Raw genomic sequence first — 13,329 nt, 5'->3', positions numbered from 1 at the left:
ACGGCATATGTGCCTTTATGTGACACTTATGGTGAGGTCATTCTTACTGACAGAACACACAAAACAGAGCAATAACAGGACAAATAGAAAAAGCATTCGCTGTGTTAAAGATTCCTTAACACATTTCAGCTGAGAAATACACTAAGCCACATACATTTTACAGTGTGCAGATTACTCAGTAGCATACTGTCAGCTCCAAAGTGTTTTCCATAGCTGTGTGCTCTGGGTTTTATTAAAACAAGGACTTAATGCTATCAATGATAAGAGAGGTCTGGAGTCCCTTAGAATATAGGCAGAACTCCTTACCTAGTCAAAACAGAGGTAGAAAAGTCTATCTTCATTTCTAAATACTTTCAGACGTTCTGGATACTAATCCTTATACCTAACCACTGCTGAACTGTTAACAATAGCAGCTGCTATTCAAAGTTACTACAGAGCTCTTTACAATTCAAGTTCAGTACTTCAATTTATATTGTAAGCTGCAAACCCATTGTCATAGCAAATCTTACAATTTCTTTTGTAGCATATGTGCCCCGCTCCAAATTAAATCACAGTTATTTTAAATTTTCCCACTCGTAAGTGGAAGGGCCTATTCTGTCCTTGAGTCTCTTAATACAGTACCCTTCAAGTCATTTATTTCCATGGAAATCTGTAAAAGCTACTGATTGTTGAGTCATCTCTTGGTAATTCAATTGCTCACAGGTCAAAGAGGTAGTAATAAATCTATTAATAAACACGAAAGATAAAGTGGGTTTAGATGGAGTCTAGTGAATTTATCATTTTTGCTGACTATTCGTATTTGCTTAAGACTGCAAAGAAAAGTCAGGACTTTCACCTCATCAGTAGCTAAAGAAGAAATGCATTTTAATTTTTGGGGCAAATATTTCTAAAAAGAAATTGTAGAGTAAAATACTACAAACAGGAATATAGATCAAGCTAGCAACCATTTGGAAAACCTATACGTATTACAATGTCATTCATATAAAATTTTATATATTTTACTGTTAGTTTTGAAGGTATTTCCACAGCCCTTCCCTTGTTCTGCATTTCATAGCTGTGCTAACAGCTGAAGACAAAGTACATGATATGGCATGATGATATGTCAGCATTAGAGATGTAATTTGTACTGGCAAACAGTAAAGCAAAAGTACTTTTTGCTGTACTTATTAATGTGAATCCTGTAGACTTCTCTCTTATTTAATCAAAAGCATTCCTGGTTTTGAGAACCAAAAGGAGCCTTAAGAAAACAATCCTTTTCCATTTTATTTTCTAACCATTGTAAAGTTTTTGTGAAACTGAAATAATGATTTCTGAGCTTGAGCCAGTATTTTCCTTGACTTTTCTCAGCAGCATGATATCAAACATAGCCCCTGTGATTTGTCTCCCTCCTGCCCTTAAAAAAAATATCTTTTTCCCCCACGCTGGCACTGTACAAGGCAAAACATTTCTAAATTTTAGGGCACAATAGGAAAAAACCCAACTTCTCATACTCCCTTGACATAAGCCACATCAGCAAGGGTAGTAAAGTGAACTGAAAAACAGTATTATCACTGTATAGAACTACTGGGTACAGACACGGTTAACAACTTCAAGAATTACAGTGCTGACAGTTTTTTCCCCTCTTCTCTGTGCTCCGATATGGTAGAATCCATTACTCTTGAGACACAGAAGTATAGGAAGTCAAGATCAAACAAAAAAGTTATGGAAAACTGTCTGAGTCTCATTATCACTTAATAATTGTGCCAAAAACTCATGTCATCAGTGCAAATTAAGGAAAAATACAGAAAATGTGACTGGGACAGATTAAATGAGGTTTTTTTTTATCAGGCTACACAAAGTATAAGAAACTGGATAATTACTTTACCTGAAAAGGACAGCAGAAATACCATTATATAACTTCACAGTCCATTTATTATCAGGCTAGCACAAACAAGCACAAGACCCAGCAAAATGACAGCAGGGACAAGTTCATTAAATCAGGAATCAGATGTTTGTTGCTAGAAGGAAGCACAGAGACACTTATGCTGCTGCTGCTACCCCACTGCTTGTTGTAAGGGGAAAGAGAACAGCTCAGATGTATTCCCAGATTCAGTTTCTGAGAGATCATTCCCAAAGTAAAGGGTAAAAGTCATTTTCCAGCCAATAGCATGTAACCACAATGTATTGCTGACCACAACACTTGTTGCTGTTTGCTTGTCCTATTCCTTGCTTAGTGAAATTTAAAAAGATGCTTCTGAAAAAGTGGATACACAACAATCAACATAATACCTTTCAGTATATCTCCTGAAATTTACATCCAGAAAACCACAACAGGCAGCAGCAAAGTGTGAAAAAATCAGTTCAAAATTTTTCTTAGTTGTATCAAGAGTAATTGTTTTATTTTTTATTTTTTAAAAAAGGAAAAGAAATTAACATTAAAAAAATAAAATTACTGCAGTAGAAGTTTACCCACAAACTGGCTTTGCCATTCAAATCTGAAGAGAAATCAGTATTAAAATTACCTGGCTTTGGTAACTAATATTTGACAACAAATGCTAGTTTTGAGCAACCAAGGCACAATAAATATTTATTCTTTGAAAGGATCAGAGAGACTATTATCTTAGCTGAATAATCATAAATGTCTTACAACAGAAGGCCATTGTGAATCACGCAGGCATACTTCAGCCTAAAAAGTTCAGTTTACAAACACATTTTTCCTTTGAATCCTGCCTGCTGACATCCACCAATTTTCCATGCCTAATCTTACGTTTTCCTCTTGTTATCTTTCATACGCTATGGTAGCAAACACCAGATAGACATTTAAACCTGCTCACATGTCACTCACCGACAAGATTCAATCAAAAAGACCATAGAATATGTTGAGTTGGAAAGGACCCAAAAAGATCACTGAGCTCAATTCCCTGCTCCTTGCAGGACTACCCAAAACTAAACCATATGACTAAGGGCGTTGTCCAGATACTCTTTGAACTGTGGCAGGCTTGGTGCCATGACCACTTCATTGAGGAGTCTGTTCCAGTGTCTGACCACCCACTGGGTGAACCTTCTCCTAATCACAGAACCTGCACCAGCACAGAACTGAATGGGACAACGAAATGCTTGATGCATCCCAGGACATGGTTGGCTCTTCTGGCTGCCAGGGCACACTGTTATGTCCAACTTGCCTTCAACCCAACCTCAAGATCTCTTTCTATACTGCTGCTCTTGAGATTCTCTTCCCTCAATTTGCACCTATATGATTACCCTGTCCCAGGTGAAGAATCAAGGATTTTCTCTTCTTAAATTTCATACCCACCTCTCTAGTCTGGATCTTTCCGTATGACCTCTCTACCCTCAAGGGAGTTCAGAGCTCCTCCTAGATTGGAGTCATCAGCAAACTTAACATACATTCAGCTCCTGCATCCAAACAGAGCTCAATCTCCCACTGTTATTTCATGACAGAAGAAAGGAAAGAAACTCATCCCTTTTGCTTTTCTACATACTTTTTCAACATCAAAGAGAAAAAAACCACTCAAACAACATCAAACCAAAGAACCAACAGCTAACATATATTTAAAATATTTGCTGTGGAATGGTGTCAGTTTTCTCATATCTTCTGACTGAAAAGGAAAGCAAAAAGGCTTGAATAAAGCTCCTACCACATATCCTACTCTTGTAGACAAGTTTATTTGCTTCTTCCCCCCTCCCCTTATATTATGAACATTCTGATTGCAGATTAGCTTTGCAGAATTTAATCTACACTGCATATGTTGCCTATTTTGGGAATTTACATAAAAACACTGTATCTTCAGATAACACCTGATTAATCACAACCTTTCCTTAGCTAATTTTGCTTAAAGGAAAGCTATAAGCAGAAAGACATACTGCTTTCTATTTTTAAGGGGAAGTTAGTAAGGTTACATACTCTGTAAAGACATCACCAAGCTTCAAAGACAAGATACAATGCCAATGTATCAAAACAGGAACAAGACAACGTTGTCAAACTACTTTAGGACTTGCATATAAAAAAAAAAAAGAATTTCCTAAGATAATTGAAGGACACAGAAAAAAAATTTCTATTGGAGATGCCAAGTGTGTTTTAAGATGCAAGTATAAATATAATCTGCTAGGGTAGGTTTTGTTAAGTTTACTTGCTTAAAAACCAAACTAAAGCACCTTCTTTAAGATACACTACTGATATAAAAAGGCATTTTTAGTAAACTATATAAGTAAGGACAATAACAAGAATGATCATCTCATCTCTGCATGAATCAAAATAGGAAAGCTTTAACTTATATAACACAGCTTTTACAAGAAGTACTTAAAGACTATATATTAACCATTTCTGTGATTGAAATGGAGATTCAATTCTAAAACTTCGTTTTAAAGGCTGCTCATGGGATAGACTTAAAATATCAACAGCCTCAGAAATAAACTGACTGTTTCTCATTGGACAGACTTTAACTATCAGCAACCTCAGAAATAAACAAAGTTCATATACAATCTAGAGAACCAAAGTTTGGCAAAATATAAATATTTACTTTTCAAAATCTAATTGCTAAGACAGACTTCCTAGACATCTGTTTCAACATATATCAATCACCAGTAACTTCAGAAGACAAAAACCCCCAAACCTCTTCTTTTTTGACTATTATACATGGCTGCAGAAGAGTAGGTCTTTCCTGAACAGTGGCTTCCTTTCTACTTAATTTTTTCAAAACATTGAGACATCAAATATTTAAGTAACAAAACCAAATTTTAAAGTGTTCACAAATTACACGTGTACTGTTTTGAAAAGTATTAAGTTACATGAAAATAATGTTTCACCACTACATACTCCCTTTTTGTTCTGAGAGAGTAGCATTTTGTGGCCAGAGAAGACAGTGTCGTTACACAATATGCTGTTAAAGAGCTATTTGAGCACCTAATTAAGAGAAGTCATAAATATAAAAAGTAAAATTAAAGAGAGAGTATGCTAGAACTTTCAAACAAGATTTCTCACTTGCTTATATACCAGTAATTCTGGTAATTTATTATCATGAACAAAGATGTTACTTTCAAAAATTCATGGTTTCAGTCATGTACAGAATTTATTTTTCCTTTGGAAAAGTTTATGGAGGGGGAAAAAATAGGAGGTCAGCACTGTGATTTACAATACTGAATAGCAAATATTCAGCAGACATTCAGAAAATCACCAATGTTTAAGAGTTCTTCAGTTGTTGGCTAAACGACTGCAAGTATCTTTGCCAAAACCAGAGTAAAATGTCTAATCAAAAGTGACTTTTGCATACAGAAAATAGCTTTTTCACTAATCTATTTTAAGAAGAAAGTTTAACCAGTTATAGAAAAGACTGTGACTGCCCATTCAGTTGCACCACTCAGTTTTCAATTCCGATCTCATTCAGAGTTTAAAGGCTCATGCTTTAGTATGTAGAAGGCCTGTTCTTCCTCCAGTGGGTCACGAAAACTGAGTTCTAGAGAAGAAACACAATGTACTAGCAAGCAATGCTGTACTGGTTTTACTGGGTATTTATTCCACAGGGTCAGATACAGACACCCCACACATTCCTGGTGCAAGGACAGCACTTTGACTGCACACAAGACAGACACTCTGGACTCACTCACAAACCTTTCACCTATGAGGTGGCAAGTCCCTGTCATCTCAAATCTTACTTTCTGCTTCAGTTGTGAGCACCTCATGAGATCCTCCTCCTTTAATTGTAAACAGGTTAAAATACCACCATCTTGAACAAAACCATCTGTTCTAACAGTTTTTCACTGTACAAAGCAGTGAGGTTACAGAGCAGGGAGCTTTGAGATGTTCAAGTACATTTTTTTTTTTCAATATTTCTCCCAGAGAAATACATGGGAACAAGGTTATTATTTAAAAATTGACACATGTCCAGTTATATTAAGAGACTAAATGCTCTGTTTTACATTCATTTTTACTTTTTGTTGAATTCTAATTCTTCCCATCAAAAACTCATGAGGTGAGCCACTGAGAACAGGACAAACATACAAAAAACTGCATTTTTTAGTGGCTTAATAGGAAATTCCATGAAAATACAGCAAATGGATCACAGTATGAGGAAAAAAGAGTATTTTTATATACACTTATACACACAAAAGCATTTATTAAAAGGAAATACAACAGCTGTTCCCATTGCCTTAAAGTAAAATATTTTTTAGAAATTTCCTCTGAGGGAAAATTACTTAGGCTGTCAGCAGTATAGGAAGTATGGCAGAGAATATATAGAAATGGACAAAATTAAAAATATCATGTGAAAAATAAGGAACCTTTCAAACATGACTGCACAAGGACATATAAAAGATAGAGTTAAGGTAAAATAGGCAATTCCACCATGTGAGATTAAACAATAGTGATATGAGATGTCATCCTGATAAAATTTCAATATACAGAGATGTATAAGTCATACTTAAAATATATGAATATCTAGAGTTTGAATTCACATTTTGGATATATATTACAACATAATTTAAAATTAAGATCTTTCAAGAAGATATAAAAGGTGCAGATGCTCTAAATCTTTGAAACAGGAATCATCAACTTATTGAGACACTTTCAATTCAGTACATGCACATTAGAAATCTGGTCCCGAAGCTGAAAGAAAGTTTCTTTAGAGGATGTACATACAGGCAATTTTAAGTTATTTCAATAGAGCAAAAAGATAACCGTAAAAGATAAAGAATTTTGTTTTAGTGTATAACTTATCTTCCAAAATGTTACATTCTCATGCAAAAAAATATTCAAATTCATTTTAGTATCAAATACATGGAAAAACTTATTTTCCACTTAGAGGAAAAAAACCCGTAATTTCTACTTACCTTCAGGATCAAGGAGTTTCTCTATGCCCAGGTGCTGCCGGGCTATGTTGAATGCATGTTCTAATCGTTGTACAGGTGACGGCTGAGAAGCAACAGCATTCCAATCAAACAGGTCTGGTCTAAAGCAAAAATAAGAGTAAGTTTCTTATTTTTCAGTCTTAGATTTATTTATGTATTTCTAAGGCCATCCATCAGCATCAGCTACTGCTTTTTTATTTTCATAATCAAATTTGAAAATAAATGCCAAATCGATTGGCATTGGAACTAATGAAGCTTGGCTTCTAATGGGATTTCACCCGATTCTCATCCATGTCCACCACAATCATATTAACTACGTTTCTTATATTCCATCAAGTCCCAACAGCCTATTACCTCACTCCCCCAAATCACCTGTGTTGACCCATAGCACTCCGTCACTGCTCAAATATCCACAGTGGTTTGCTCCTTATTCTAGTCCCAAGTAGTTCCTGGGTGAGAAAGATCACATGCTGTGGCCATGCACACTGGGACTGGCTTGTGGCAAGCAGGACAGAACTGCTGAGGCCATTTTGGAGCCTTCCTCCTTTCCCCAGCCACCAGCTTTTCACTTGATATTTCTAAGAATGTAATCACTTCTGAGAGTACCACCTCTCTGTTAAGTTTGAAGTCAGTCTACAGATTAAAAAAAATCACTGAATCATAGAAACATTTGGGTTGGGAAGCACCTTTAAGAACAGAGTTCAAAAATTACCCCAGCACTGCCAAGTGAACTACTAATCCAGGTCCATAAGTACTACATCTACACATCTTTTAAATACTTCACCACTTCTCTGGGCAGTCTTTTCCAATTCTGGATGACACCTGCAGTGAAGACACTTTTTCCTAATATCCAAACTAAACCTCCCCAGCACAACTTGAGGCCATTTCCTCCTGTCCTATTGCTAGTTACCTGGGAGATCTGAAGGACACCCACTTTGCTACAACCTCCTTTCAAGTAGCTGTAGACAGAGACAAGGTCTCCCCCAAAGCCTTTTTTCTCCAGGCTAAACAATCACAGGTGCCTCAGCTGCTCCTCACAAGACTTGTGCTCCAGACCTCCAATAGATTGGAAGAGAACACTGTGCTTGTGATTCCTTAATCAGTCATCCCAAGGATTGATGTGACTTATGAACACAGGCAGCATAGCTGCACATGCCACTTTTCTTACCATCTTACACTTTTCAGAGGAGTGTAAACCTGTAGTCCAATCATGGGTTTTAGCTGATTGGTGCAAAAGCACTAGAGCACAATTTACATGCTCTTGTAGGAAAAGACGGAACAAGCAAAACTGAATTATAGCTCAGATACACAATCTGGGACCTTGCATTATCAGTTGCACTGTTTGCAGTATAAATAACATTAACAGACCATGATCTTTGGCCCTTCATTTGAAAATTATCCATTAGGAGACCACAATTTGTTATCAGGCACCTTGAAAAAAAATTTAATTAAATATTTTGTAATTAATGTACATATAATATGAAGCAAAACAACTATGCTATTTGTGATTTTGTTACAGTGTTCTATATCAGAAAACATTTAAATGTATAATTTCAACTACAGATAAATCAAGTTTGCTATTTGCACAAATTAAAATGTTGCAATTAGTTATGACAGATTTACTTACATTTTTATTAATTTTTAAATTTAATTTTAAATAGTCTCCTTGCCTATAATAAATGGCAAAAACATTCACTAAATCATACTGTAATAATGTCAAGAGAGTAAAGGAAAAATGCCATTTATGTAGTAATAATTCCCCAGTTATGTACCTTTGCTGTCCAATTTTTTTCTGAGGGGGAAAGTGATTCAAGTAGTAACAATTAAGTTACTCCATTTTGCTTCTCCATGCAGAGGTTCATAAATATTAGAGTTTTCTCCTTCCCACATACAGAATAACTTCAAAATACTAAATTTAGCTGGGGCATTACAAGGAAGGGAAAGGAAACTTTAGTAGTAATCTTTGTTTTTACTCCTGGATGCATTAAGTCTGTTATCTCATAGATTGGTCTGTGTACTACAACACAGGCATTCACAATACAGATTATGTGTGCATAACTTTTACCATCCTGCTTTTACTAGGGATAGTGAGTTAACCTTCTTCATAGCAGTCCATACAATGCTATATTTTAGATTTATGGTTAAAAGAGTGTCCAGAGCAAACCATTTGTTTGGCTATTGCTGAAGTGTGCTTACACACGATCAAGACCTCTTTTTCCCTCCACTCTTCTTTGCCCAAGTAAGTAGTATAGTGATGGTCAAAGAGCTCGAAGGGGACACAGCCAGGACAGATGACCCAAACCGTACCACATAACTTGAACAGCAATAAATATCTGGGTAAAGGAAGGGAGTGGGGTGGGGGGCGTTTGTCTTGGAAGGTGTCTGCTAGTTGAAGACCGACCAGGCATCAGCTACTGCCTTTGCATCACTTCTTTACCTGTTCTTCTTTCCTTCATTTATTTAAACAGTCTATTTTGACTCAGGAGTTTTCTTGCCTTCCCTTCTCCTATTCTCTTCCCTGTTCTAAAGGCAATAGGAGGAGAAGCAAACAAGTGGCTGTGTGGCTGCTCAGTTGCTGACTGGGGTCAACCCACTGCACTTCTACATCTACATCTTACTCTGCAAGCATAGGGATATTCTTCAATTCCTTATTCTCTCCAAATGTAATACTTGGCATAGGATGCACAAGCCCATGCAGCAAATTTAGCAAAAAAACCCAACACTGTAGTAACCACAGAGCTATCTTTATGACTTAAAAAGCTTGGCAAGGATACATTGCACAAATACTACAGAGACTAGAGTGTAAAAAGATTATTTAGTGACAAAAGTTTTTAGGAGAAGGAAAGGAAAGAATGACATCCAAGGGATTACCTCCCCCTCAAATGTTTTCATAGGGATTTGGTTTAAAGTTCTAACCACACCTGTGCTGCTCAGAGCAGCACAGTATCTTCACACAATCATGACTTGTTTGGTGATATAAAATTTTATACACAGGAACCTACTTTATTCTAACCACTCAGGGCTCCACCGGCAAAGAAAATGAACATTTACAATTATTCATTGAAGAATGTCACAATATTTTCTTAATCCTCTTGAAAAACCTCTGTCATCATTAATAGTATCTTAGAGGGTAAATTTCATCCAGCTTCTCAATTGTATAACCCAGGAGGGCATTTTCAAGCTAATGTATCCAGATAGGCTAAAGTTATTATCACGACATCTTGTGTAGAGGGAGGATTCTCAATGTAAGACACAGATTTTTCTCTTTTTTTAAACTTCAGAACTCAAACACAAAAGTTTCATTAATAAAGTTTCAGACAACATCATGTCTTCAATGCCTTGGTTGAATTTGCATGCTGCATGTGCCTGTGTAGAGCACACACAGCATCTCTTTTTACACTCACTACAGATGGCAAAATTTGAACCTTCTTAGACACAGCAATAAGAGAAGTAGTAAGCCTTAGTAAGCGACAGGATTCTTATCAATCTTTTCTTAGTGTTGTAGCAGACAGCACAGATTCCAAGTAGACTTAAAAGCATATAGCCACCTACTGCAACTCAGCTCTGACAAGCATCAACTTAATTAAACAGAGAAAACAAAACCAAAAAGCTCTCCCTACTCCAAAAGCAATTTAAATTTCCAGATTTTTCCCTTTGTTGACAGAATATGCGACTACCCACATTTCAGCAGCACCATCACTAGAATAAGAGCAGCACAATGTCAGCTTGAAGTATCAGTTTCTCAGTGCTACATGTCTAGATGTTTCATTGGGCATATTTATGTGGCAATACTGCCTAGTTTGACTGCAGGAGATATTACAGTCTAGAAGGTTAATAATTGTGGTATGTGGCAAATAGCTTTTAAAAATCCCTGAAACAACAAAATTTCAAACAACCATTATTAGCTTTCTAAGGAGTTTTAAATACAGGAGCGGGCTGGTATGAAATAGTAGAAGAAAGAAATAAAACAGAATAGTGATTCTCTGCTTTCATTTGTTTTCCTGTATTTTTTGAACTGTATAAAGGGAGACAAAAATTGTTCTCGTATCTGCAGCTTGGTTCATGTGTGACAGGGAGAAAACTGAAGCAAAAATAACTAGTCTTCTTCATTCCTTTCCCTCAACAATACAAGCACATGAATGCTCAAAGAAATGAGAATTAAGTAGAACATGCTGAACTCCATCTAGCCACACACGGATCAGCTCAAACAGCACTGATCTTGTATTAGTTTATGACAAGATTACTGAGAGCCAAAACTGAAAAGCTTGAAGGCTTCAGTGGAGAAGTTTGTATTGTGAAAATCAAAATTTATATTTAATACAAGGTAATTTTTATACTGACAGTTCTTTCCTATAACCAGCAGAAATAAAAATAAAAGAATAAAGAAAAAAGGAAAACAAGTCAGAAGTTTTCCAAAACATATTTTCAAGAAAAATAATTTTTCATAAGATAAAAAAGGGGCTCCCCACCCCCCTCACCTGCCCCCAGTTACATAATGTACAACAGAACTAGATCAGCCAGGGTAAGAAAATTGAATCTGGAGTATACGAAGGCCAAACAAATCCAGACAGATTTCTATGTAGAAATTAAATTCATGGATAAGACAAACCACAGTTACTGCAAAAACCAATAGGTTGCCATCCAATTTAAAGTATGCAACAAAACAAAACTCAGAGGCAGCAGGTATCTATGTATAGCAACTTCAACCCACCACAGTGCTCTGTTCCGAGCTGAGCCCCTCTTATTTTTCTTAGAGACACCTTCTAAATCTTGCCAAAAATGGAAAGCTTATTTTCACAAGTGCAGATGTAAATATTATAACCATATAACACCTTTAAGAGTGTATAAGCAGCAAAGAAAAGAAAACTACCAGATTTTCTGAGATGGGATTCTAATCTAAAGAGGTAAGAAATTTTGCAAAGGTGTAGATTTAAGAAAAGTTAAGAGAAAAACAACATTTATGCCAGAGGGAGAATTCTGAAGGAAGTGAAACATTTTGAAGATATTTTAACATCACGTGATGTATTGTTTTCATTTCTTCAAGTATCACAAGTCTTTAAAACAGGAGCCTTTATTACTTATGTGACTTTCAGTAAAAATTAATTACACAAACATAATTGCAAATATCATGAAGAAACAACATACATGTTTTAAGCCATTTTCTTAAGCTGCATCAAAATCTAAAGTATAACTCGTATATTCTGATGTGATAAAACAACTCAGCAAAAGAGAAACTTACTGTTCTAATTCACAAAATTTTTCTATCACTGTAGGTAGAAAGTAGTCACATTTAGATCATAAAATTGAGCATCTCCTTTTCAAAAGAAAAGTTGTGAGTTTGTTGCTCTAACTTTTGCACACAAGAAGATCTTGTATGTCTTGAGTACTCTCACAATTAAAACAAATCAGGAGCCAGTAGCTAACATGTAACCTATTGACTTGCTAAAATAAAATTATTGTCATACCTCTTCATACCATTGCTTTTACTTCTACTTTTCCTGTAACTTACTGAAGACAATTTTTTTTAACTATATCCATGACGTCTTTTTAATGCCTTTTTCCTTCCCTCCTCACTCTGTCACCCTGAAGCAAGAACAGCTGCACTAAAGTGCTCCTTTCTAAGGCAGTCACCTGGGCTGAGTTCAAGCATTTTAAAGAAACAAGGAGGAAGCTAATGAATGCCACCTGTTCCTACTTCAAAATCCTGATTAAAGGGGCAGGGGAAAAAAAAATATAAAAAGCCTCAGCAAAGTTAGAGGAGAAATGTAAAGCTTTCTCTGATACCTGTCTGGAGGAAAAAGATTACAAGAGGTAAAGGAGAAAATCTCTCTATGATCTGTAGTGTGAAGTAGGGAGAGTTTCACCTGTAGCAAGATTCTCTTAGCAAAATGTTTTAGTTTCTGTATATTCTTAGGGTGACAGTGCTATTCCACAGTCAGTTTTTATTCAGTTTAATGCAGAACGTGCCATTCAAGGAACCTTATGGAAAATTTATATTTTGAAAATTCTCACACTGATGTGCCCTTGTAGGTTTGCCTACAAGGCAACCTGTGCTCCATTGCTGCTTGCACTCAGTATTGAAAGCAATTGCTAAAGAGCCCAAATGTCTGCAGAGAGACAGTGATTAGAAAGATGGGAATATCTACTTAAAGTAAACCCTTTATAAAATGATGGACAAAGAGCATTAGAAATATCTGATCAAAACAGGCAGCTGAAAGCAAGGGATTGGTGGGATAAAAGCCTATCAGAGAGAAAGCTTCCCACAGAGAGTACTGCTCTTACTCTGTGGTTAGTGTTTCATGACAGTCTCTTACTTTATTTCAATCCCTTTAAGGAGGTGCTTAGAATATTCATCCAGATACAAATTTCACATTACTTCCTGAACTTCTTTAAAAAACAAAACAAAACAAAAAGCTACCTGCTCAGCACTGAAAATATTATGTAAGAGAAATGAAAATATCATAATCCCTAAAGGTAAGGGATTGGTTT

General features: G+C 36.0%; 1 protein-coding gene across 9 annotated transcripts in view; it reads right to left on the bottom strand.

Annotated features, from left to right (window-relative positions):
• Positions 1-13,329, bottom strand: part of DMD (dystrophin) — a 922,945-nt gene that overhangs the window by 775,748 nt on the left and 133,868 nt on the right. For all 9 annotated transcript variants that reach the window (XM_032679549.1, XM_032679551.1, XM_032679556.1 and 6 more), the window contains one exon: positions 6,823-6,941. In XM_032679549.1, the coding sequence (XP_032535440.1) occupies positions 6,823-6,941 (119 nt within the window). The remainder of the gene's footprint in view (positions 1-6,822; positions 6,942-13,329) is intronic.

Source organism: Chiroxiphia lanceolata, chromosome 2 (assembly GCF_009829145.1).
Source record: "Chiroxiphia lanceolata isolate bChiLan1 chromosome 2, bChiLan1.pri, whole genome shotgun sequence".
Taxonomy (NCBI): Eukaryota; Metazoa; Chordata; class Aves; order Passeriformes; family Pipridae; genus Chiroxiphia; species Chiroxiphia lanceolata.
This window is presented reverse-complemented; position numbering and strand designations above follow the sequence as displayed.